Source organism: Lepidochelys olivacea (assembly GCF_965140295.1).
Source record: "Lepidochelys olivacea isolate rLepOli2 genome assembly, chromosome: 7".
Classification (NCBI taxonomy): Eukaryota; Metazoa; Chordata; order Testudines; family Cheloniidae; genus Lepidochelys; species Lepidochelys olivacea.
The window spans coordinates 109,412,746-109,434,867 of NC_140417.1; the positions used below are offsets into that span (position 1 = coordinate 109,412,746).

A 22,122-nucleotide genomic window follows, 5' to 3' on the forward strand; every position below is an offset into this window, starting at 1 on the left:
ACGAAACAGGTTCGTGAAGGAGGGGGAAAGGGGGGGAACGCGGTGCACTCAGGAGAGGAGGCGGGGCTGGGGCGGGAATTTGGGGAAGGGGACCAATAGGGGCAGGAAGGGGGTGGGGAAGGAGCAGAGGTGAGCTGGGGGGGGGTGGCAATTATTTCTGGGCCTAGGGCAAAATCATTAATCCGCCACTGCTCCTCCCCGTGCACAGAGTTCCATGGTTATTTTCCTCTTCCAAGCCTGTCTATCTGGCTAGGCCTTCTAGCCTTAAAGTCCCCATATGGCTCTAAGTAAACATTGTACTTTTAACATATTAGGGAAAGTAACAGTTTAGCAGCTCTGGTTTGCATTGCTGCAAACTCAATCAAACCAAAGTGGTTTAAAAGCTACAAAAGTTTACTTTAGCTGCTCTGGTTGGCTTTGCCTCTGGCTGCTATTATAAATTTGCCACCCCTGCAAATTTGCCGCCCTAGGCCTCGGCCTTGTCGGCCTAGGCGTTAATTTGCCACTGGGGAGGAGATATATACTACAAAGGGCTTTGAAAGTTTTATTACTGTCACTACAATACTGACCTTGAGTATATGCAATAGTGATGGGCAAACCTCAAGGGGAGGATCACAGTTGGGATCTATTTCAAATAAGTACTAGAGAAACACAAACCTTGGTGGGTGTTTGATACCTGAACCTGATTCTGAATTTTTTCAAACAACAGATGTCTTTATAATGGGCCAGACTTATTCCCCCAGATCAGAACATTGGGCTGTTTGAATTCTGGGTCCAGATTTTGTGGTTTAACCGAAAGCGTATCTAACTAAGGTACTTAAATAGCCCTCATTACTGTCATATCTGAGCAGCTCACAATCTATAATGTATTTATTCTCACATCACCCCTCTGATGTAGAGCAGTGCGACTATTCCCATTTTACAGGTGGGAACTGAGGCCCAGAGAATGTAAGAGACCTGCCCCAGGTCAACCAGGAAGTCTCTGGTGGAGTAGAGCAGCGGTTCTCCGACTGTGGGTTGGGACCCCAAAGTGGGTCACGACCCTGTTTTAAGGGGTTCACCAGGGCTGCTGTTAGACTTGCTGGGGCCCAAAGCTAAAGCCCAAGCCCCACTACCCAGGGCTGAAGCTGAAGCCTGAGGGTGACAGGGCTCAGATTACAGGCCCCCTGCCTGGGGCTGAAGCCCTTGGGCTTCGGCTTTGGCCCCCTCCTGGAGTTGTGTAGTAATTTTTGTTGTCCGAAGGGAGTCGCAGTTGAGAACCCCTGGAGTAGAGAACTGAACTTACCTTGCCTAAGACTGGACCATTCTCCCTCTCTGTACAAATATACATACATGCTTAGCTGAGCTTTCTGAATCACTTATGTCTCCAAAACTGGACTGGGAATTCTGTGAAAATATGCTTCCCTATGAATTGTCTGCTACTTGCAGGAGGGCTGGTGCCAGCTGGAGGCACTCACAAGGCACAAAAACAGGGGAGAAATAAAAGGAGTTCTTTTAGAACCTAAGAAAAGGTTGCGTTTAAGTTTGGGGCTCGGGAAAGGGTTTTATTTAAACCGGTTCACCATCCTTATCCGAAAAAGAAATGAAACAAGTCATTGCCAGCTATGGGAAATATAAGGGAACAGTCGTTTTAGAAAGACATCTAAAGAAGGGGTGCATGCAATATATTCTCTCTAGATCCAGTCAAGCGGGGTTTTCTCTACCATATGCTACTCACATCAGGGACAAAGGGGGGGTCCAACATTCCTGCTTCTAATCGTTTGAAGTTCATACTCTTGAAGAATGGGTGCTTCTTCACTTCCACTGCACCTTCCCCCTGACATCCCAGTCTCTGCTTCACATCTTTGGTTAGTAGCTGAAACAGACCAGGCAAAATTGTAAGAAAGTCTGAAAAGCAATAGCCCTACGATGATATTTTTCCAACTGTTTGTGCTTGAATAGGGGCGTGGGAACAGGAGAATTATCATGACTTAACATTTACATTGTGGCAGAGCCTAAAGGCTAAACAGGTCAGGACTCCATTGTTCTAGGCATTGTTCAAACATATAGACAATGATCTGCCTCAAAGATTACAATCTCAATAGTAAAGGAGTACTTGTGGCACCTTAGAGACTAACCAATTTATTTGAGCATAAGCTTTCGTGAGCTACAGCTCACTTCATCGGCATCCGATGACATGAGCTGTAGCTCACGAAAGCTTATGCTCAAATAAATTGGTTAGTCTCTAAGGTGCCACAAGTACTCCTTTTCTTTTTGCGAATACAGACTAACATGGCTGTTACTCTGAAATCTCAATAGTGTTGTCCTCTATCCTATAGTCTCCTCCCACTTATTTTCAATGGGTAGCTGAGAGAAGAGGAGGTTTGACATATGCCCTATAGTCCCACATATTCTCTGAATGCTCGTTCTCAAGCTACTGTTGTTGGAATGATGCTCCTTTGTTACTTTGGCCTGTTTATCCCTACCCAATGCAACACTTTCCAGTATAGCACATAACACTGAACTTTTAAATCACATTTTTTTCGTTACTAAACCTACTGGGCCCATTCCTGCTCCCACTGACGTCAATGGGAGTTTTGTCAACGGAGCTCTACATTGATTTACACCAGCTGAAGATCCAATATGTGTCAGCATTGGCACCGTGTCTAACCTCCATCAGCCCAAGCCTAGATTTTTAAAGGGCACCACAAGACACCATTTCTGCACTGCTACATCTGTTCCTAAATCCTGAATTCAGGCATCTTATAATGGGCTGAGGGAAGCTCACTTGCAACCCTGGAGGAGATCTGGAGAAGTCGACAGAAGAATCAGTTTGACTGCAGAGATTTCCTCTCTGCTCACAGGGATCCTTAACAAGGCAATGGGGATTGACTGAACTCAGCATAATTGGTAAATTAGATAAACATGCACAGGAAGATAACCACAGAGACATGTGTGTTAGAACCAGAGTCCATGGGGAGGCCTCTATATTTCTGATAATTGGTCTGGGGAGTTAGTTCAATGAGTGAGATATTTTGGTGCCTAATCCTTTTAAATCAAGTACCCGTAATCAATTAGAACAAGCCAATGACAAAGTGTTTACTCAAACTAATTTTTATTTTTTTTAGCATTGAAAGAAAGGCAGAGCTATGTATGTAATGACAACCTTGTGCATCAGCCTATGCCAATTACAGATGGCCTTTTTTATATGTCGCTACTGTATCACAAATTTCTGACATTCTCCTGAACCGTAAAACTGACAGTGGCCTGAAAGGTTTGTGGGGGAGGGGTTGTCTTCATTCAGTTTAAGTGTTTTTTTCTTGCATGCAGGCATTTTTAGCCAAAACAGTGAAACATGAGCCACAACTCATAATAAACTGACACTGCAGTTGACTCATATAGTGAAAAATACTTCCCCTTGATAAGTCAAAGGAAAATAAATACGCAATAAAATCAACTGATTTTACAAAAAGATTAAAGTTAGATCTGTTAGCATATCTTCTCTAGCAAATGCTGGTTTCTAATGCTGAAAGACTGGGGAGAAAATAAAAAACCTGCCCTTTTAAATGAGAAGGGGATACTTACTAGAGTCAGGGGAATACCATATGGGGAATATCCGACCGGAGAGTTTTAACTAAAGACTCTCCCGTGGCAGTCTGATCCCAAAAAGGCAGCCAAGACATACGCTACACGGACAAGTCAGGCTAGCAAAAGCCTTAGGTTAAAAAGGACTCTGTCATGCATTAGCAGCAAGGCGTATAAGGGGTACTCCCTCCTTCTCTCCAAGCACTGAGAAAAGGAAGAAAAAACGTAGGATGGGAGAGAAAGAAATACAGCTTCATTCTCAATATAGAGGGAAATTATTATACAGGAGGGTACAGCTAATAGTTCACACAGCTCAGCTGTTCTTAGAACATCTCAATCCACCAGGGGGCAACAGAGGGAAAGCTAATTGCAGCAAGTACATAGCAAACATCTAGTATGTGAGCAGCATTACACTTTCAAAAGCATCAGAAAAACATGGCTGCGTAAGTAGGCAAACCCCCAGCCAAACAGACTCACTAGCACTGTGTGATTCATTTGCCTCTTCTGAGTATTCAAGCAGACCATTCCTAGTGGGTTCTGCCCCCTAAGGAGGCAGATGATCAGCGGGGACATGGCTCCGTGTCTGAGAACCTCTCTGGGGACACTGCTTCCAAAGATGAAACAAGGAGTAGTAGTTCCCTTCCTGTATTTCACCTCTCTGTGCAGCACAACAATCACATCTTCCTCTGAACTGAAGGGTTGCTGGAACTCCAACCCTAGGAAGGGCTGGAATGGCAAGTCTGGATGCTCAGAGAAGAAAAACCACCAGGCCTTTCTTTATCATCTCCAACTATGCCATTCCTACAGAGGGAGTCCTACTGCAGTAAAACCCCAAGGGCTGGACATGTAGATAGGTCTTGCTGAGGCTAACAAATCACCTTGAGAAATGGTAGCCATGGTGGACTTGGACTTCCAGGTCTCCATTTTGAACTGTGATGTTCAGGGTCTTGGAACCCAAGTTAGCTCTGCTGCCTGGGGAACAATGTGAACAAATCACTAGTCATCTCTCCAGCCTTAGTACTGATCCAAGAGCCTTAATAATCAGCAAATGGGGATATAGCCTCCATCATCTGCTTGGGCTTTACCATGTTCCAAGAGCTAGGAAGGGGACAAATCACTCTGTGAGAGAAAGGGAAGATCTGCTGAATTTTACCATACAGCCCATTGGACTGAGAATCGGAGGATGCCCACAGGGATCACAGCACCTCAGGTCTGGGGAAGGAAGATGGGGAATCAGGAATCCTTGCTGCAGTGGGAGGGTTGTCTGGAGATGTCATGCCTAGCCGTGATGTGTTCCGGTGTCCTCTGTCTGAGTGATGGTCTCAGCTGCAGAAGCTGAAAGGACTGTTTGCTCCTGATGGAAGGTTTGTAATCTCTCCTTGGGTGCCTGGCTAATGACAGGGGTTTCTCACGCTCATCCTTGGCTTATAGGATAACATTTCCTAAGGCTTCTCCAGTTTGCTCCCTGCATGACACCAACAATTTGGTGGTTTGCCTTCCACTGCCTGATCCATAAATGGCTTGTCACAAACCTAGTCACAAAGAGTATCCAGGGACAAGTCTGATATCAAAGCCACTGGCTCCTGGTCCTTAGCCTCTGAGAGGGAGCCGATACACAACTGAATAGCTCAAGTAAGAGATGCCGAATCAGCAGAATTTTAGTGTGGCAGAGGTGTAACTGCCTTGCCAGGAAGACTGAATCTGGCAATCACCCCGCAAAATGATGACCAATTAATTCACAAGGTCACCAAAGACAGTGTTAACCTTTGGGATGGTGACAGGCTGATTTTGGCACTGGGACTGCATGGAACCTTTGAGACAGCTTAATGAGCCTCAGACTTATTTATTAGCTCCTCTCAATCTAATCACCTTCAAAGCTCTTTTGAGGTGGTGGAGGGGGTTTGAAGGACAGCATCTATTTGTTGTCTCACCATTCTATGTGCACAGTAGGTTCAAGTGATCAAGGTTCAATGGTTACCTGGTACAATATCATGCTGAAACAGTCCAGGGGAAAGAATCTTTTCTGGCACTCTTCCACTGGATCAAAATCAGACAACTTGCCTTGCTCAGATGAAGGGCAGGAAGGAAGTTTTGCTTTTGATGGCTTGCATGAGACTGTGAACTGGGATGTCTTGGGGCATGTTTTTCTGCATTTGTGTTTTTTTAACCACAGCAGGTTTCTAAATTCCACCCTTTATAGGGAAAGCTCACTGAGGTTGATGGTCTAAAGAGTTTCCCATCTGAGTCCGACTTTTCTCCAGTCAGTTTCTGTAGCTCCTGGGCAGAGAGGAAAAAGACCACATCCACTTCCTGCCTTTATGCTGAAGGGTCCTGTCCTCCTATGAGAGGAGAAATCTCAGCACAGAAGGCTCTCTTTTACTCTTAAGTTTCTGCTCATTCTTGGGCTTTACTTTGGCTGACTTTTTCCTGGAAAATGTTTTACTGATATTCAGAAGCTTTCAGGGCTAGCACTGCTGACAACTGAGATGCAGTGGGCAGGGGTAGAATTGGAGCAGCCTGTGTTAGATAGAAGATGCCTGCAGCTCTTTCTCAGGATGGAGGGAAGACAAAAGGGCCGCATTGCTTTATTATAGTTTCCAATAGTCCTTGCAGAGCTTCAACCTCTGCGTTGGCTGGGGATATTAACTCAATCTGGGAATTGATCCTCGTCTGGCAGAAAATGTTCAGGCTGCTGTTTGGTACATGCGGTCACAGGGTGTGTTGGCTGAGGCTGGGTGGGACTGGGTGGGGAGACCTGAGTGCCTCAGCGGTGTCCAGGAGCCAATTTGCAACAACCTTTGATGCGGAAACCGGTCTTTGGAGCATGAATGGAGTTGGCAGCTGGTGTATCGCTGCTTCTGGCTGCGGAGGCATAGGTGGAGCAGGCAGCTGGGAGTTGGCTGAAACCACTGGTCACTGCACAACTGTCTGGCCACTGTTGAGACACTGCCTCACAAGACACACTGAGCCTGGATCTGAAGTGCCAACAACTGTTCCTCCAGCTGGGGCCACTGCCTGGAAGCTGCTTCTGTTGGTGCAGTGGGGTCTGTTTGAGAGGAGAATGCACTTGCTGGGGGGAACTCCACCTGGACACAGAAAGGGCAAGATTCTCCTGCCTGGCTCAGCTACCAAGGAACCAGCACTCATCTCTCTGCCTTTGCCTGAGGCCTGTATGCTGCTGAGCAAACTCCTTAAAGAGGCCATGAGTCCCAGCAGGGACAAACCTGGAGCCATATGGAAATTCTGTAAGGACTTTCCAATGCTCTGTAGCTCAGGTGAAGTAGGAGACTCCTTATCTGCTGCTGCTGGCAGGAAGCAGAGTGGACTGGGGAGTTTTGTAGAAGGAGGTGGCCCACTACTCCACAGGCATTGACAGGTCCTCCTGCTTGCTGAAGCTCCAGTGGGCTTTAGCAATAGTCAGCCTGGATATGAGACTGAAATGTCCATCCCATGTAGACATGACCAGGAACGGAGATGATGACTGTGTATTTTGAGCTGTCTCTATAGTTTGCAAAGGGTTTTCTTTTTAAATGTTAAATTTGCAAAAGATGCATTTAATATGAATAAGGCACAGCAAAAGCGAATGCATCACTACTGATGGCAAGGCCTCTTGGGACATTAGCCAAAGGACTAGAGCAATCGTACTTTAATCTAATTCAGAGCCTATCTTCTATGAACAGAGCTACAAGTCAGAAGATCTCCTAGAGACCCTCACGCCAACCAGTGAAGTTGATCCTAAGCAGCAATACTTTCCATCAGGATGACACAGGCACAAAGTGGGATGGCAAGGGTGTAAGTGAGGGCAGCATTTAATCCACAGTGATTTACAATCACCAGCATAGGGCTATCACGAAGTGGTCTGAAATGGCAATGTCACACTACTGCTAATGCTCCATACTTTGGTACAAAGGATTCTCTGATCCTTTGATGTCACAAATTCAGATCTCAGTTAGGGATTCCAACTCTGTAATGTCAGAGACATTTTCTGTGTAGTTTTCCCCTCTATAGGAAAAGAAACAACTGGAGCAGGGATTGTTAAATCAATCAACCCACAACCCCCTTATACATTTATGGATTAAATATGTGTTAGGAGATTCAGTCTGTCAGATTCATATCATACCACATGACAAAAAAAAAGCCTTTCCATCTTAAAATGACAGGAATAAGGGAAGCAATTTATGGGATAATATGGAAAATGCTGAGCAGGGTGGGGAAACAGCACAAGGTGAGTCACAACACCCGTTAGGTCAATTAATATAAGGGGGCCCATTAGATTAATTTTGGTCTCAAAATGGAAACCAGCACCCAAAGGAGAGACTTTGTTTTAACTAACTTTATTACGGTTAGAAAAATAAGACACTGTGCACATGGTCAACACTCAGTGAATGAACCATATTGATACTGATTGGGTTAGGTAACAAAGAGGCAGAGATAAATAAAACATTGTATATTACACCAACCAACGTGCATGATGTCCCAGGTCCCATCAACCTGGAGGAGACTCAAAAGTCTCTCTGACAGAGTTAAAGGGGAGGTTTTGTGATATCTGAGAGTTCAAGATCTCATTATGAGGTATTATTATTATGTATTATTATTCATTTTGAAGAGTGCCCTAAAGTGTGTGAAGTGCTTCCCCTGATGGGTAAAAGAGATTATCACTGACATCCGCTATGTCCAACTGCCCCTTGACCTAATCTAGTTTTATTGGCTGATTTCTGATAGGCCTGACATCAGGGACGGGACAATTCTACCACCAGTCCACTAACCCTTACCTAGCTCTCCTCAGCTTTAACTTTTTATGGACAGTGGCTACATTATTTTACTCTGAATGACACTTTTTCCCATCATGCTTCCAGCCCTATAACTAGGTGCAGAAACAGAAGTAAAAATCATTTTTGTCTCCTATCCATTTCTTTACAACAGGCTGGAGGTTTCTGTTTGGTGTGTAATGTAAACTTAATGCTGGCATGGTTCATGAACACCACGTTGCCACCAGAAGGCTTTCCCCCTTGCCTATCATTAGTTGAAATGGGGCTTGTCAGGAGAAGGCAGGCTGTTTGAATGCATGAAACCATCATTAAGGAATCGCCTACTGTCCTTTACCTTTGTACTCAACTCCCACTGACATCAGTGGGGAGTTCTACTCGCCGATCAAAACAGCATATGCCCTCAAGAATCTATCAGGAATGATGCCCGTTAATTACCACTCCATGAGATGAGGCATTGGGTTAGTGCACTGCGAGTGAATGACTTGCACTCATGATGCTTGCAGGTGATGCTGTTCTTAGTTTGCTAGGAGACCTCAGTAGCTCCCATCCAGTTCACCAACCAGAATGATATTAATACACTGCTTGCCTGTGTGTTGCGCGAGGTATTGGTGAAGCTTGCGCTATTTATTCACTAACCTTTCCTTTTTCTTCTGTTTCTCTGCTAGTTTGCATTACCCTGCAGGACACCACACTAGAAAATCAAGGCTAAGGCAACACTCCTTTCCAAATTAAAATTTGGCCTTTCGAAGCTGTATGCTGGAATGGCATTGATTAACTCTTACATGGTTTGGGGATTTCCCATGTGGTTTGGGGATTTCCCTTACCAGCAACGGCCATGGTTCTAGAAAAGAGCACTCCCAGCTGAAAGGGTAACAAAAGACATTTTAAAGGACAACCCAACAGTGATTTAACAAGCATGGCAGCCCTAGGGATAAGTGATAGTAAAGGAAGCAAGTTGGGGGTGGGGGAAAGGGGTTTACAACACTTTCATAATGTAATCTAGGTCCTGAGTACTCTCAACTCTCACGGAAGACAATGGCAGTTAAGAATGCTCAGGTCTTGCATGAGACACTCAAGAGTCCTGCAGCATCAGGCCTTTCTTCCCACAAGGTTCATAAAAGCCACAAGGTACATTCTTGGCTAGAATCTGGTATTCAAAGTCTCCCGAATCCATGAAAATATAGCTACTACTCCCCCATCCAAAGAAGATTAGCTAAAATCACGCTGATCCTCAAGAAACTCAAACCAGCATTGAAAAAAAAAAAAACCCAAATAAACCCACTCAACACAATCTGGACGAACGGTGGATGCAGATCTCCTGCTAATGGACTGGTGGGGTTAACCCTGCGTTCTGCAGCCCTCTGAGTTGTAGTTTGTGGGCTACAGCCTGCTAACGAATCGACCACAGTGAGTTGTCAAATCCCCTTACCATTTTACAGACAGACTTTGCCTCCTCAGAAAATTTATGGGAGTACACCTCTTCTGTCTCCAGGACTCTCCTGTCCACCTCTTCTCTCTTTACCTTCTCTTTCCTTCCACGAAAGGGTGATTGTCCAGCAATCATTTCATAAATGAGGCAACCTAGCCCCCAGTAGTCAGGGCTGAGGGTGTATCTCTGATTGTTCAAGACTTCTGGCGCTGTGAGGGACAAAGACACATCTTGTGAAAACACTTAACGTTTCTATAGAAAAATAACTCAACCCCCCTAGCCCTCTTATTTCAATGACTGAATATACAGCTGGAGAGAACTGTGGGGAAAAATATAAGAGTCCCTCCTGGCTTCTACTAGCTGAGTTACAGAAAATACAGAATACAGCTATTCATGCAGAAGCATATATAAAAATACAGCTGGGGTTTAAAAAAACAACAACAAAAATCAGTGGAAGCCAAATATTTTTGACTAGCCCAATCTTGAAAGTTCATAAAGACTTTACATTTAAAAAAGAAATGACAAACAAACATTATTTAAACAAAAACAAAATTTCCTAAAAAGCAAATTCTGTCCTTTGGATCAGTTTGTGTATATATTTTCATTTAAATACAAACATCTACTGTGTGCTGTATATATACTCACTCTGCATACAGTCACTTTCCAACATGTATGTTTACTCTCTGAACACAAACACATGGTCCTGAGCTACACACAGATTTGCACCAGGATAGCTAAAGATGTGCTTTATAACTTATTTAGTTACTTAGATGCAAGTCTACCTGTGGAATACAAGTGGCTAAAGTCAGTTTGTTATCAACTTTAGCCAAAACATTTTAAACCACTTTTATTCCAAAATGAGTGTCCGCATACAGATTTACATTGAAATAACTCAGTTGGTTTTAGGAAACTGGGTTAGTTATATCAGTACATGTTTGTGTGTAGACTAGCACACCAACTCTCTCCTTTTCACACAAAGTCTCTCTCTGTCTGAAACACACAAAGACTTGCTCACTCTATCACAAACACACAGAGAAAACCTCTCTCTCTCACACACACACACTCGCTCTCTCATACATGTACACACACATACTTTTTCTCTTTCTAACAGATACACAGAGTCTCACAGTGTATGTCTGTACTCAAGGGATGTGTGATTGTAGCAAGGGCAGGCATACACATGTTAATTTTAACCCAGCTGGCACAGGTAACAATAGTAGGGAGAGATGATGGCATAGACTTCAGCACAAGCTAGCAAGCCACGTACAAGCCTGCTGGGGATCCTGGATATGTACTCTGGTTGCTAGCCCATGCTGACATGTCTTCATCACCATGGATATGCCTACTCATGCTACAATCACACCTTCACTTGCAGGGTAGATGTCCCCTCACACTCTAATACACACACATACAGTTCTCCCCCCTCTAGTACACATTAGCACACACACACACACTGTAGTTAATGCTAGTATAACTCTACTGACTGCAAGGTTCAATTTAGCCCACTCACACATTCTCTCTTTATGTTGAAGAGCTCTGCATTTGTAACATGCTAACTGAATGCTGACTTGTTTTATATTCTAAAGCAGGAGAGAATTAATACCACGCTCATTTGAAGACCATTGCAAAATTTGAAACCCCTTTGGCAATCACCAGGAAATTGGAATCAAGCCAGAAGAAGAAAAAACAGCCATCCCTTAATATAGCCCCTTAAAAATACTGGAAAACTCACAGACATCTCTACTGGTTTGATGCTCTGGTCTTGTAGAACAGTTTCCTATAGATTTAGTTAATCAGCACTCCAGGCGGAGCTCCAAAGTCACAAAAGCAGAGTAAACTATCAATAAAATGAGCTACTGAGGTACTTACCCATATACCCTACTGTTCCTACCCTTCCACGGATTGAGTCACCCTCTGGGATTTTAACAGCTAGACCCAGGTCAGATATTCTAATATGGCCTAAGGGGGAAAAAGCAAATATTAAAGTGCAGTCCTCCAGTGGCTAAAACCACAAAAGTTACACTCAATGGACCACTTTTGAAATTCATCTGAATGCTGTGAGAAGAAAAATGTCACTAGCACTGACTTTGAAAAACTACAGTCAGGGCGGGAGAAATGATTTTGGGTGACACTCAGGGTTTTGCCTAAGAGCAATGCAGTGAAATTAAAAAAGGGAAGGTTTAGGCTGAATGGCAGTGAAAAAATCCAAACAGTGAGGTGTGTTACACTGTGGACTAGTCTTCAGTGCTTGACGTATCTAAAACTGGACTGGAATAAAAACAATGGTAGGTACATTGTCAGGAAATATCTTGCATTGACCTAAGGGGATGGACAGGTTGACCTAATTGGTCTTTTCAATCTCTAACTTTTATCACTGTATGATAATTTACCTTGTAAAAGTAACTAAATTTGGTCCTGAATCTATAACTAAAGCTCCACTTTCAGGTCTTGTTTGCCACATAAGAGTCTGTTCCTTGAGAAATACTATTTAAGAGCCCTGAAAACCTGGAGGTCATTACTACTTATATCCAGATTTTGGAAAGTCAAAGATTGGGGAGCATGTGAGTAAAGGAACAGATTTTGAAATTATATTTGCCCGCCTCCCCCATCCCCCGACCATATTTTTAACTTAAATCAAATTATCTCAGAAAGGAAACCACTCAACAACTATGGAGTATATTTAACATAGAAATCAGCTCAAGTACACTGCATTTTACAGCAGTGTTTTCATTAAAATGTCCAGTAACTTTACAGATCCCTAGTCTATAGTGTATCATTCCTTTAGAAAGGTGGGAGAGTCAAGACTGAGATAACTTGGGTAACTTAATCTATTTAGTCCATTAAGGTTCCTACCGCAATCCCATTTCTGTGGTATCAGAGGACCAAGTAGGTAGCAATTTGATAGTTCACTAAATTATAAATGGCCTAATGATTTAGTAATGGTCTGAAGGCTGCATAGGCTTGAAAGCCACAGTTCAAATGGAAGCACATCATATACGTGATGGTAGTCACTCATGTCCTGCACCAGGAAACCTGGCACTGGCATGGTCAAAGTCATAGGAACACAGGATTTCCCATAGACTTCCTGCCTCAAAGAAAGATATACCTGCCCTTTGACCAATTCTGCACCGCTGTAAATGGGGGAAATTTCCTTCCTGACCATAGCAGTGATTAGTTTATGCACTGAAGCATGAGACTTGATCATGGCAGGCTGCAGCTAGCAATGGGTTCACTGGTTTGAATAAAATGACAGCTGACAAACAGGGGGTAAAGTACCTCTGAGAAGGGAGTTGGGGGCATAGATTTCACAACTTCCTTCCCATTGTGGAAGTAATGTAGGGAAGACACTGGAAAAGGCAGACCCATTGCTAGGAAAGCCATTGTCCAAAGGAACATACTCTGCCATGCAGCCTAGTTTCCTCAGCTGTGTAGCAGTTTTTGTGTAAAGTTTATCACTTTATGCATCCCAAGACACAAGCATTAGTATCTGATGAGCCTCTTATTCACTTGAGAGCATTATTTGCCTTATTACAATGTGTCCTAAAACTAACTTAAGCTACTCTCCTGTGAAAAAAATATCTCTAAACCTCTGAGACTTACCATAATCATCTAGCAGGATATTTTCTGGCTTCAAATCTCTGAAAATGAAAGATAGCAGTTATTTGCGTGAGAGTGGTTCACAAGCCCAGTGCAGGGTATAAGTACATATCCTGCTGGCGATAAACCAGTTGGGAGTCAACTGAAACAGTAAAGAACTTGTAAAACCAATATGAGACTCCACTATTTATTGCACAGCAAGACTGAGTCCATATATGTCTTTTTCTGAACTGCAGTTAAATCGTTTCCCCAAGGAAAGACTTCACTTCATAATTTGCTTTTTAATGGATTCAAACTGCCTTCTGATAGTTGGCCTGGCACATGTTATAGGCCGAGATAGTAGCTACCCCGCCTGTAGTTAAGGTTGCCTGACAGTTCCCATCATAAAATCCCATTTTCAGTTGCTTATAAATTTGGTCAGTTATAACCATTCAGGCTGAAACTTTCCTAGCCTGGTGTCTGCCTCAGCCTGTTTTTTTTGTTTTTGTTTTTGTTTTTGTTTTGGAAAGTTTCAGCAAAAATGGTTCAGAACAAGGGAAAATATGTTGTTTTGCCCATGGTAAAAATCTTTTTACAACCATGTCATTGAGAAGCTCTAGTACCTCCATGGTTGGGAGTAAGGGCTTGAAAGTCGACAAAGAGGCTGCCTTGGTGTCAGGGATGTGTCTTTTGCTATTCCTGTTATAAAATGCCCAAAGATATAAGCCTTTGAAAAACCTTGGTTCACACAAATGCAGTAGAGATTTGATAGAATTTGTCATCTCATTCTTAGAGCAGTGGTTCTCAACCAGGAGTCCGGGACCTCATGGGGGGGCCACAAGCAGGTTTCAGGGAGTCTGCCAAGCACGGCTGGCATTCAACTCGCTAGGGCCAGGGCAGAAAGCTGAAGTTCCGCCATGTGGGACTGCAGCCTAAAGTCCCACCACCCAGGACTGAAGCTGAAGCCAGAGCAAAACTCTCTGTGGTGTGGGATCCCAGGCAACTGCTACCCTCGAACGACGGCCCTGGCTTTTATAGGCAGAAAAACAGTTGTTATGGCACAGCTAGTCCATGGAGTTTTTATAGCATGTTGGGGGGGTCTCAGAAAGAAAAAGTTTGAGAACCCCTCTCTTAGAGGATTCCATCTGCACTGAGCATGCTCCATCCCCTCACAGCTCCTATATGCTGGCCAGACTCATTCCAGGGCTGCTGGGGCTGAGCAGAATTTCTCCTGCAATGCTGCTTCCAGCGGCTGTGGGCTGCTGTCATGCCAGGCTCTAGAAATGAGAGCAGGGACACTGTCTCCTATGTTTCCAGTGCTCTCCCTCCCTGCTGACACCCAGGCATAAAGAAGGAAAAGCCAGAGTCAAATGCAGAGGGCACATAGGATGGACTTGAATGGAGAAGAAGGAAGTAAATTGGGACAAGGAGTCTGGGCGTATGTGCAGAGACTGGGTTTGGGAGCAATGCGGATGTGACTGGGAGGGGACTGGTTGGGCAAGAAGCCTGGGACGGGGAGCAGTGGAGGGCAGGAAGACTGAGATTAGATGAAGATCCTGAAGGTGAGGGAGACTGGGACTATCTGGGGAATACAGGTTTGGGAACAGGCATCATATTGCTCGCAATAGACCAAGTTCTTCCCCCTATAACTGTGTTAAAGTAATGGGGTTGAACAGGGTGTAAATTCAGGTAGAATTTGGATCACTGTTTTTTAAAGGCCCCACCTGGATTTATGAATATATTAGATTCCCCATTAAGAAAGATTTCTTTTCAAATTGTGTGTGCATGCGCAGATGGGTGTGTGTGTGCGTGTGTGGGCAGTGGGTGTTAGAAGGAGAGAAGTCTGCATTGCAGAAGGCCCACACACCGTACAGAGTCCATGCAGGAGTGCTCCCTGATATTTCAAACTGGGCTATTGGAATAACTGGAGTTCTGCAATCATTGGATAGGGGTATTTTATAATCTGACAGTGCCGAGGGCACATTTGCAAAACCTATCTTGCTCTCGTTTATTATTTTAAGCAGAAACACATGGTGCCACAAACATTCTTTTTTGCCCTTTGCCAGTTAAAAACCCTCTTGACCTCACAAGAGAAACTTTGCTGAGTGCCCAGTGGTACCGAGCCTACTTTTCAAACAAACAGTACTCAAATATGTGAAGGGGAGAAGAATGCTGTGGAGAATGTATGACTTTATTTTACATACTACTGTGTGCTTCTCTCTCAATGTTAACCAAAGGCTCTCCGTGTTGGAGCCATGTAATAAAAGTCATTCCCCACATACTTTTTTCAATCTAATTTTAAACTCTTAGGAGCCATTTCCTTGAGGAGCCTAGATTCCATCCTTTACTTTCATTTTCAATCCTGTCAGCAATCCGTCACATTTCATGCTGCAGGATCAGCCAAGTGAGGTAGGAAAAAAAAATTCCTGCATGTTCAGGTGAATTCAGAAATTAATTTTGATTTGAATAGGAGCAAAGATGGTCTTGTGATTTACACTCTGGGCTGGGTCTCAGGAGACAGTGATTCAAGTCCCAGCTCTGTCACTAGCTCCATGTATGACAAGGCATGTCATCTTTCGGTGCCCCGGTGCCCTATCTGTAAAATAGAGGAAAAATACTTCTGTTCTCCCGGCCTGTATTTGTCTTTTAGACTGTAAGCACCTCCAGGGCAGAGACTGTCTCTTATGCATGGTCTACACATGAATATTTTAATGGTATAACTATGAATTTTTAGAGTGGTGTCATTTTTTTACCGAAATAGTTATACTAATAAAAGCCCTACTGTGAATGCAGTTATAGAATCATAGAAATGTAGAACTGGAAGGGACCTCGATAGGTCATCTAGTCCAGTCCTCTGCACTCATGGCAGGACTATGTATTATCTAGAGTAGACCAGCCCTGACAGGCGTTTGTCTAACCTGTTCTTAAAAACCTCCAATGATGGAGATTCCACAAGCTCCCTAGGTTATTTGTTCCAGTGCTTAACTACCCTGACAGTTAGGAAGTTTTTCCTAATGTCTAACTTAAATCTCCCTTGCTGCAATTTAAGCCCATTGCTCCTTGTCCTATCCTCAGTGGTTAAGAACAACAACTTATTACCCTCCTCCTTACAACAACCTTTTACGTACCTGAAGACTGTTTTGTCCCCCCTCAGCCTTCTCTTCTCCAGACTAAAGAAACCCAAGTTTTTCAATATTTCCTCATAGGTCATGTTTTCTAGACCTTCATGTTGCTCTCCTCTAGACTTTCTCCAGTTTGTCCACATCTTTTCTAAGTGTGGTGCCCAGAACCAGACACCGTATTCCAGTTGGGGCCTTATCAGTGCTCAGTAAAGAGGAAGACCTACTTCGTGTCTTGCTTACAACACCTCTACTAATACCTCCCAGAATGATGTTTGCTTTTTTTGCAACAGTATTACATTGTTGACTCATATTTAGTTTGTGATCAATTATAACCCCCAGATCCTTTTCTGCAGTACTCCTCTGTAGGCAGTCATTTCCCATTTTGTATTTGTGCAATTGATTATTCCTTCCTAAGTGTAGTGCTTTGCATGTCTCTTTATTGAATTTTATCCTATTTATTTCAGATCATTTCTCCATTTTGTCAAGATCATTTTGAATTCTAATGCTGTTCTCCAAAGCACTTGCAACTCCTCCAAGCCTGGTATCATGTGCAAACTTTATAAGTGTACTCTCTTATGCCATTATCCAAATCATTTTTGGAGATATTGAATAGAAATGGACCCAGGACAGATCTCTGCAGACTACACTCAATATGCCCTTCCAGCTTGACTGTGAACCATTGATAACTACTCTCTGAATATGGTTTTCCAACCAGTTGTGCACTCACCTTATAATAGGTTTGTCTAGACTGTTTCCGTTGTTTATTTATGAAAAAGTCATGTGAGACAGTATTAAAAGCCTTATTAAACTTGAGATATATCACATCGGCTGCTTCTCCCCCATCCACGAGGCTTGTTACCCAGTCAAAGAAGGGTATTAGTTTGGTTTGGCATGATTAGCTCTTGACAAATCCATGCTGACTATTATTTATCACCTTATCTTCTAGGTCCCTACAAATTAATTGCTTAATTATTTGCTCCATTATCTTTCTGGGTACAGAAGTTAAGCTGATTGGTCTATAATTCTCTGGGTTGTTCTTTTCCCCTTTTTATAGATAGGTGCTATATTTGCCCTTTTCCAGTCCGCTGGGACATCTCCCCTCTGTGACACTGCACTCCATATTCTTCATAGAGATATTATTATGATGATATGATTATGGCATAATTATGATGTATTTTATGCAAGATAAGTCATGTGAGGTGTCACTGTAAAGGTTATGATTTACTGAATATGATTATCCTATTTGTATGCATGTATCATTTTTGTACCTGAATTTGGGGATATTGACTATGTATCTATATTACAAATGTGTTTATACCTGGAGAATGCCCACTAGGCAAAAGGCTCTCAGTATAGATGGCTGGTGAGAAGGGCCCATTCAGGTTAATGAGCCATTAGGAGAAAACAATAGGCCTTAGAATAAGCTTATCTCCTACCCGGGAGCCTTCCTAAGGACCTTACAGACAGCCTCCGAGTTATGGCTACTGCGACACTACAGGGACATGTGACCAGGTTACCTGGTGCTGGACTCCATCTTGGGATATCAGTGTTTTTCCACTGACTGGTGTGGGAACCAAGCTTTGAAACAAAGGAGTCCCGCCATATACAAAATCTATTTAAGGCAGGGGAGAGACATCATCATGGTTCTTCACTGACTCCCCACCCAAAGAGACTCCTGGAAACACTTTAGGAACAAAGGCTGAATTGGGGGAAGTGCTGGCCCCAGTCTAAAGGGATTTTTAGCCTGTGAATGGAACACCTGGGGATGACAAGCTATAAGCCAGTGCACCTTGCTCCTTAAGAGTCTGCAACTTGCTTGTATAATCACTTATGGTGAAGATTTGCTATTCATATCCGATCTATATAGTATATTAAGTTTAGTTTGCATGTGTTGTTTATTTGCTAGTTAATCTGCTTTGATCTCTTTGCTATCACTCTAATCACTCATAATCTATCTTTTTGTAGTTAATAAACTTATTTGATGTCTTAATCCAAACCAGTCTGTGTTTGGCTAAGATGTCTGGAGAAAATCTAAGCTTGGTTACCACAAATGTGCATGGTCCTCTTCACACTGAGGGAGAGGCAGACCGGGTGTTAAACCCATATACTGGCCAGATTTGACCAGGGCAGGATGATACTGCTGGACTGGGGTCCTAGGCTGGGAGGCGGATGGTTAGAGAGCCTGCATATAAGTACAGCTGGGTGTGTTCCTACCCATGTGAATGCTGGTGAATGTGCAAGCTTGGAGGGCTTTGCACTTGTCACAGCAGGACAGTATGAAAAGGAGCCCAAGCTGGTGGGTCAAGAGGGCTCAGTGATACCCCAGTTCCAGGTGGCACCCCAGGGGAACCTGTCATGACCTCCGCCATGAGTTCTCAAAGATAATTGCTAATGGCTCAGAGATCTCTTCAGCCAGTTCCTTAAGTATTCTAGGATGTATTTTGTCAGGCCCTACCAACTTGAATACATCTAACTTGTCTAAGTAATTCTTAACTAGTTCTTTCCCTATTTTAGCCTCAGATCCTACCCCATTTACACTGATGTTCATTATGTTAGTCATCGGACCCCTGCTAACCATTTTGGTGAAAACTGAAACAAAAATTACATTTAACACTTTGGCCATTGCTGCATTTTCTGTTATTGTTTTCCCCTCCCCATTGACTAATGGGCCTATCCTGTCATTGGTCTTTCTCTTGCTTCTAATATATTTGTAAAATGTTTTCTTGTTACCCTTTATGTACCTAGCTAGCTTAATCTCATTTGGTACCTTGGACTTTCTGATTTTGTCCTTACATGCTTGTGTTGGGGTTTTTTTATATTCATCCTTCATAATTTTACTTATTTACCACTTTTTATATGACTCCTTTTTCAGTTTCAGGTCGTTGAAGAAAGCCTGGCTAAGCCAGGATGGTCTCTCCCCATACTTCTTATTTTTCCCATGCACTGGAATAGTTTGCTCTTGTATACTTAATAATGTGTCTTCAAAGAACTGCCAGCTCTTATAAACTCTCTTTTCCCTTAGACTTGCTTCCCACAGGATCTTACCTACCAATTCTCTGAGTTTGCTACAGTTTGGTCCCTTGAAGTCCATTGTCTTTAATCTGCTGTTTTCCCTCCTACCGTTCCTTCGAAGCATGAACTCTATCATTTCGTGATCACTTTCACCCAAGCTGCCTCTCACCTTCAAACTCTTAACCAGTTCCTCCCTATTTGTCAGAATCAAATCTAGAACAGCCTCTCCCCTAGTCACTTTCTCCACTTAGACAGGCATAGGTATCATACTGATATAAGATTATTCCCCTTCCCATAGTGGAATAAGCTGTACAGGTATAAGCACTCTTATACTGATATAACTGCATCCACAGTAGGGAGGTTGTACTGGGGTAGTTAAAGCTGTACAAGGCCTAACTATATATTTCTACAGTGCCTAAAACAATGCGGCCCGGATATACAGTAGATGGGAAACTCCAGGCACTACTGTAACATAAATAATAATTAATAATTCAGCTGGGTCCGCAGCATGCTTGCTTTCCAGGAACAGTTGAGCTCTACTATTACAAACATGGTTGAAAAGTGAAATTTAAGCTCAAATGTTTGACTAGTAACAGGAAGTGAACTCTGAATTGTATATTTAATTGTAAATATTCCAAACTGGACACATTCTCCTCTGATGGTATTGGTTTCAGAGCTATCTAAAAATGAATACATTTTGGAATTTTTGTCAACTACTTGCAAACATTTTGCAAATAGAGTAAGAAGTGAAATGTGATGAAAAAGTGTGTTGTTATGAATTATTCACTTGGCTCAAGCTGTGGCATTTTAGTTACTACATTTATTGCCCTATAGTGCCGTTCGTAAGACCCAAAGCACTTAATAGAATTACAAATAATGGGCCATTGCTGAAACTTCCAAAATAGTGCTGGAACAGTGTCATGGGCAGGAATGTAATGTCACCCATCACCGTCACTCCTCTCAGAAGTTTCCTCTCCCAAAATACTCCCTGACACTCCCTGTGAGAGTTAGCAAGATCACAGCCAGAACTGGTATAAAATTGCAATAAATGCTTCATTCCTTATCCTATTCCTCACAATAAAGATAGCACCAGACGCTGTATGGCCACATTCATGATTTAAATTGTGGTCTCATGTCAAAACACATTATCTTCCTGGAAGTAATGCCCCTTGGATGGTACCTTATCAATACACAGGACCTCTGCAGTATAGAATGCCAGTAATAATGATTTCACAAGCCAGGCTCAGGAAAACAAACATTACATATTATTTTAAAGTATATTAGAGCGCCATTTGAAAAAAAATATTCCTGGCATCCATGGAAATTGACTCTGCATCCAGCCTGCTGATTCAGCAAGAAATCCCTGACCTCTTCTGCAAAAGCATTTGTACATGGTGTCCTGGTGCAATGAGATGTTCAGCCAATATGGAGGTGGAGAGCTCAGACACATTATCTGTCCTCCTGCTCTGCACCCGATGTGCCATAAAAGAGTGTTTAACCCTCATCAAGAACCGCATGCTGAGTTTTTCAGGCTTGGGGTCTTTTTTTGCCTACTAGCTGCACATTCGACATCCATTCAGCTTGACGCTGCAGACCTGGATCAAGGTTATGACATGGTCTATAGCATGCCTCACTTGCATGACTTCTCTGAAGCTCAAATCAGTGTCCTTTCATTCAGACACCTATTGTTTTATTCACCCTACTGGAAGGAAGAGGAATAAATCCCTCACCTACTGGAGGACCACATGCTTTCTAATGTCATTATTCTTTTCTTTTCCCTGCTTATAGGTCTCCCTGCTGACTGACCTGTCCATTTCCAACAACAATGTTGCTTCTTGAGGGAAAGAAAGAAAGAGAAAGCAAGTGAATGAGAAACCCACAGAGAATGCCTAATGTGTCGTTCTGAAGGGGCCGAAGAGGGGAAGGTTGGGTGGGGAGGGGAATTTGGTCTGTAATTATCTCATGGTGCTGCATATTCTCAGTACACCTGTGGTGTTTCTGAAGACAGTGTGATGGGAGGGAAATATGCAGATTCTCATCTCTCACCACGTTTAAACGTCTCTGGTCGTTAAGAAAAAAAACATATTTGGCTACCTTGACGGAAGGAAGAGGGATAATCCCCCTATCCACAACTCCTTTTGACTTTATTAGAGTCACTCCTGAGTTACACCAGCATTCATGATAGGAGAATTACACCCAGTGTGTTAATTTAAAAAACAACAACAAAACTCAACCATGTAGTTAACAAACTATGTGTGCATAATCACTCTCATCATTTTGCTTGCATGTTACATCCCTTTCCACCATCCTTTACCTTTGTATTTTTAATCTGTACCCTTCTGTCTTCTTTTCTGTTTGGGAAGTACGTAGCACATTACAGTCACTACCACAATCTAACTAGTAAAAACGGAAGTTTCATGTCCCAGGATAATCTCTGTATAATACTGACTAAGAAGTAGTTTAGGAGAAATAACTCCTACAGAATCTGTCTAGGTTTTATACATGCAAGTTGAGACAGGATTTTGGAAGCTTTAGTGAGTTCTATATAGTATGTTCTATATCATCTATACAGAATGTATTCTGTAAAGCTACTGCTTCCTTCCATTATTATTGTGTCTTATTGTATTCCTCCAAAGCCCTGAGAAATCCG

The 22,122-nt window shown here is 42.9% G+C and overlaps 1 protein-coding gene across 1 annotated transcript in view; it reads right to left on the reverse strand.

Moving 5' to 3' along the window:
- Window positions 1-22,122, reverse strand: part of GRK5 (G protein-coupled receptor kinase 5) — a 223,437-nt gene that overhangs the window by 13,896 nt on the left and 187,419 nt on the right. The window contains exons 10-13 of the mRNA XM_084633433.1: window positions 13,363-13,400; window positions 11,632-11,721; window positions 9,763-9,971; window positions 1,718-1,855 (exon numbers count right to left, since the gene is read on the reverse strand). Of these exons, the coding sequence (XP_084489559.1) occupies window positions 1,718-1,855; window positions 9,763-9,971; window positions 11,632-11,721; window positions 13,363-13,400 (475 nt within the window). The remainder of the gene's footprint in view (window positions 1-1,717; window positions 1,856-9,762; window positions 9,972-11,631; window positions 11,722-13,362; window positions 13,401-22,122) is intronic.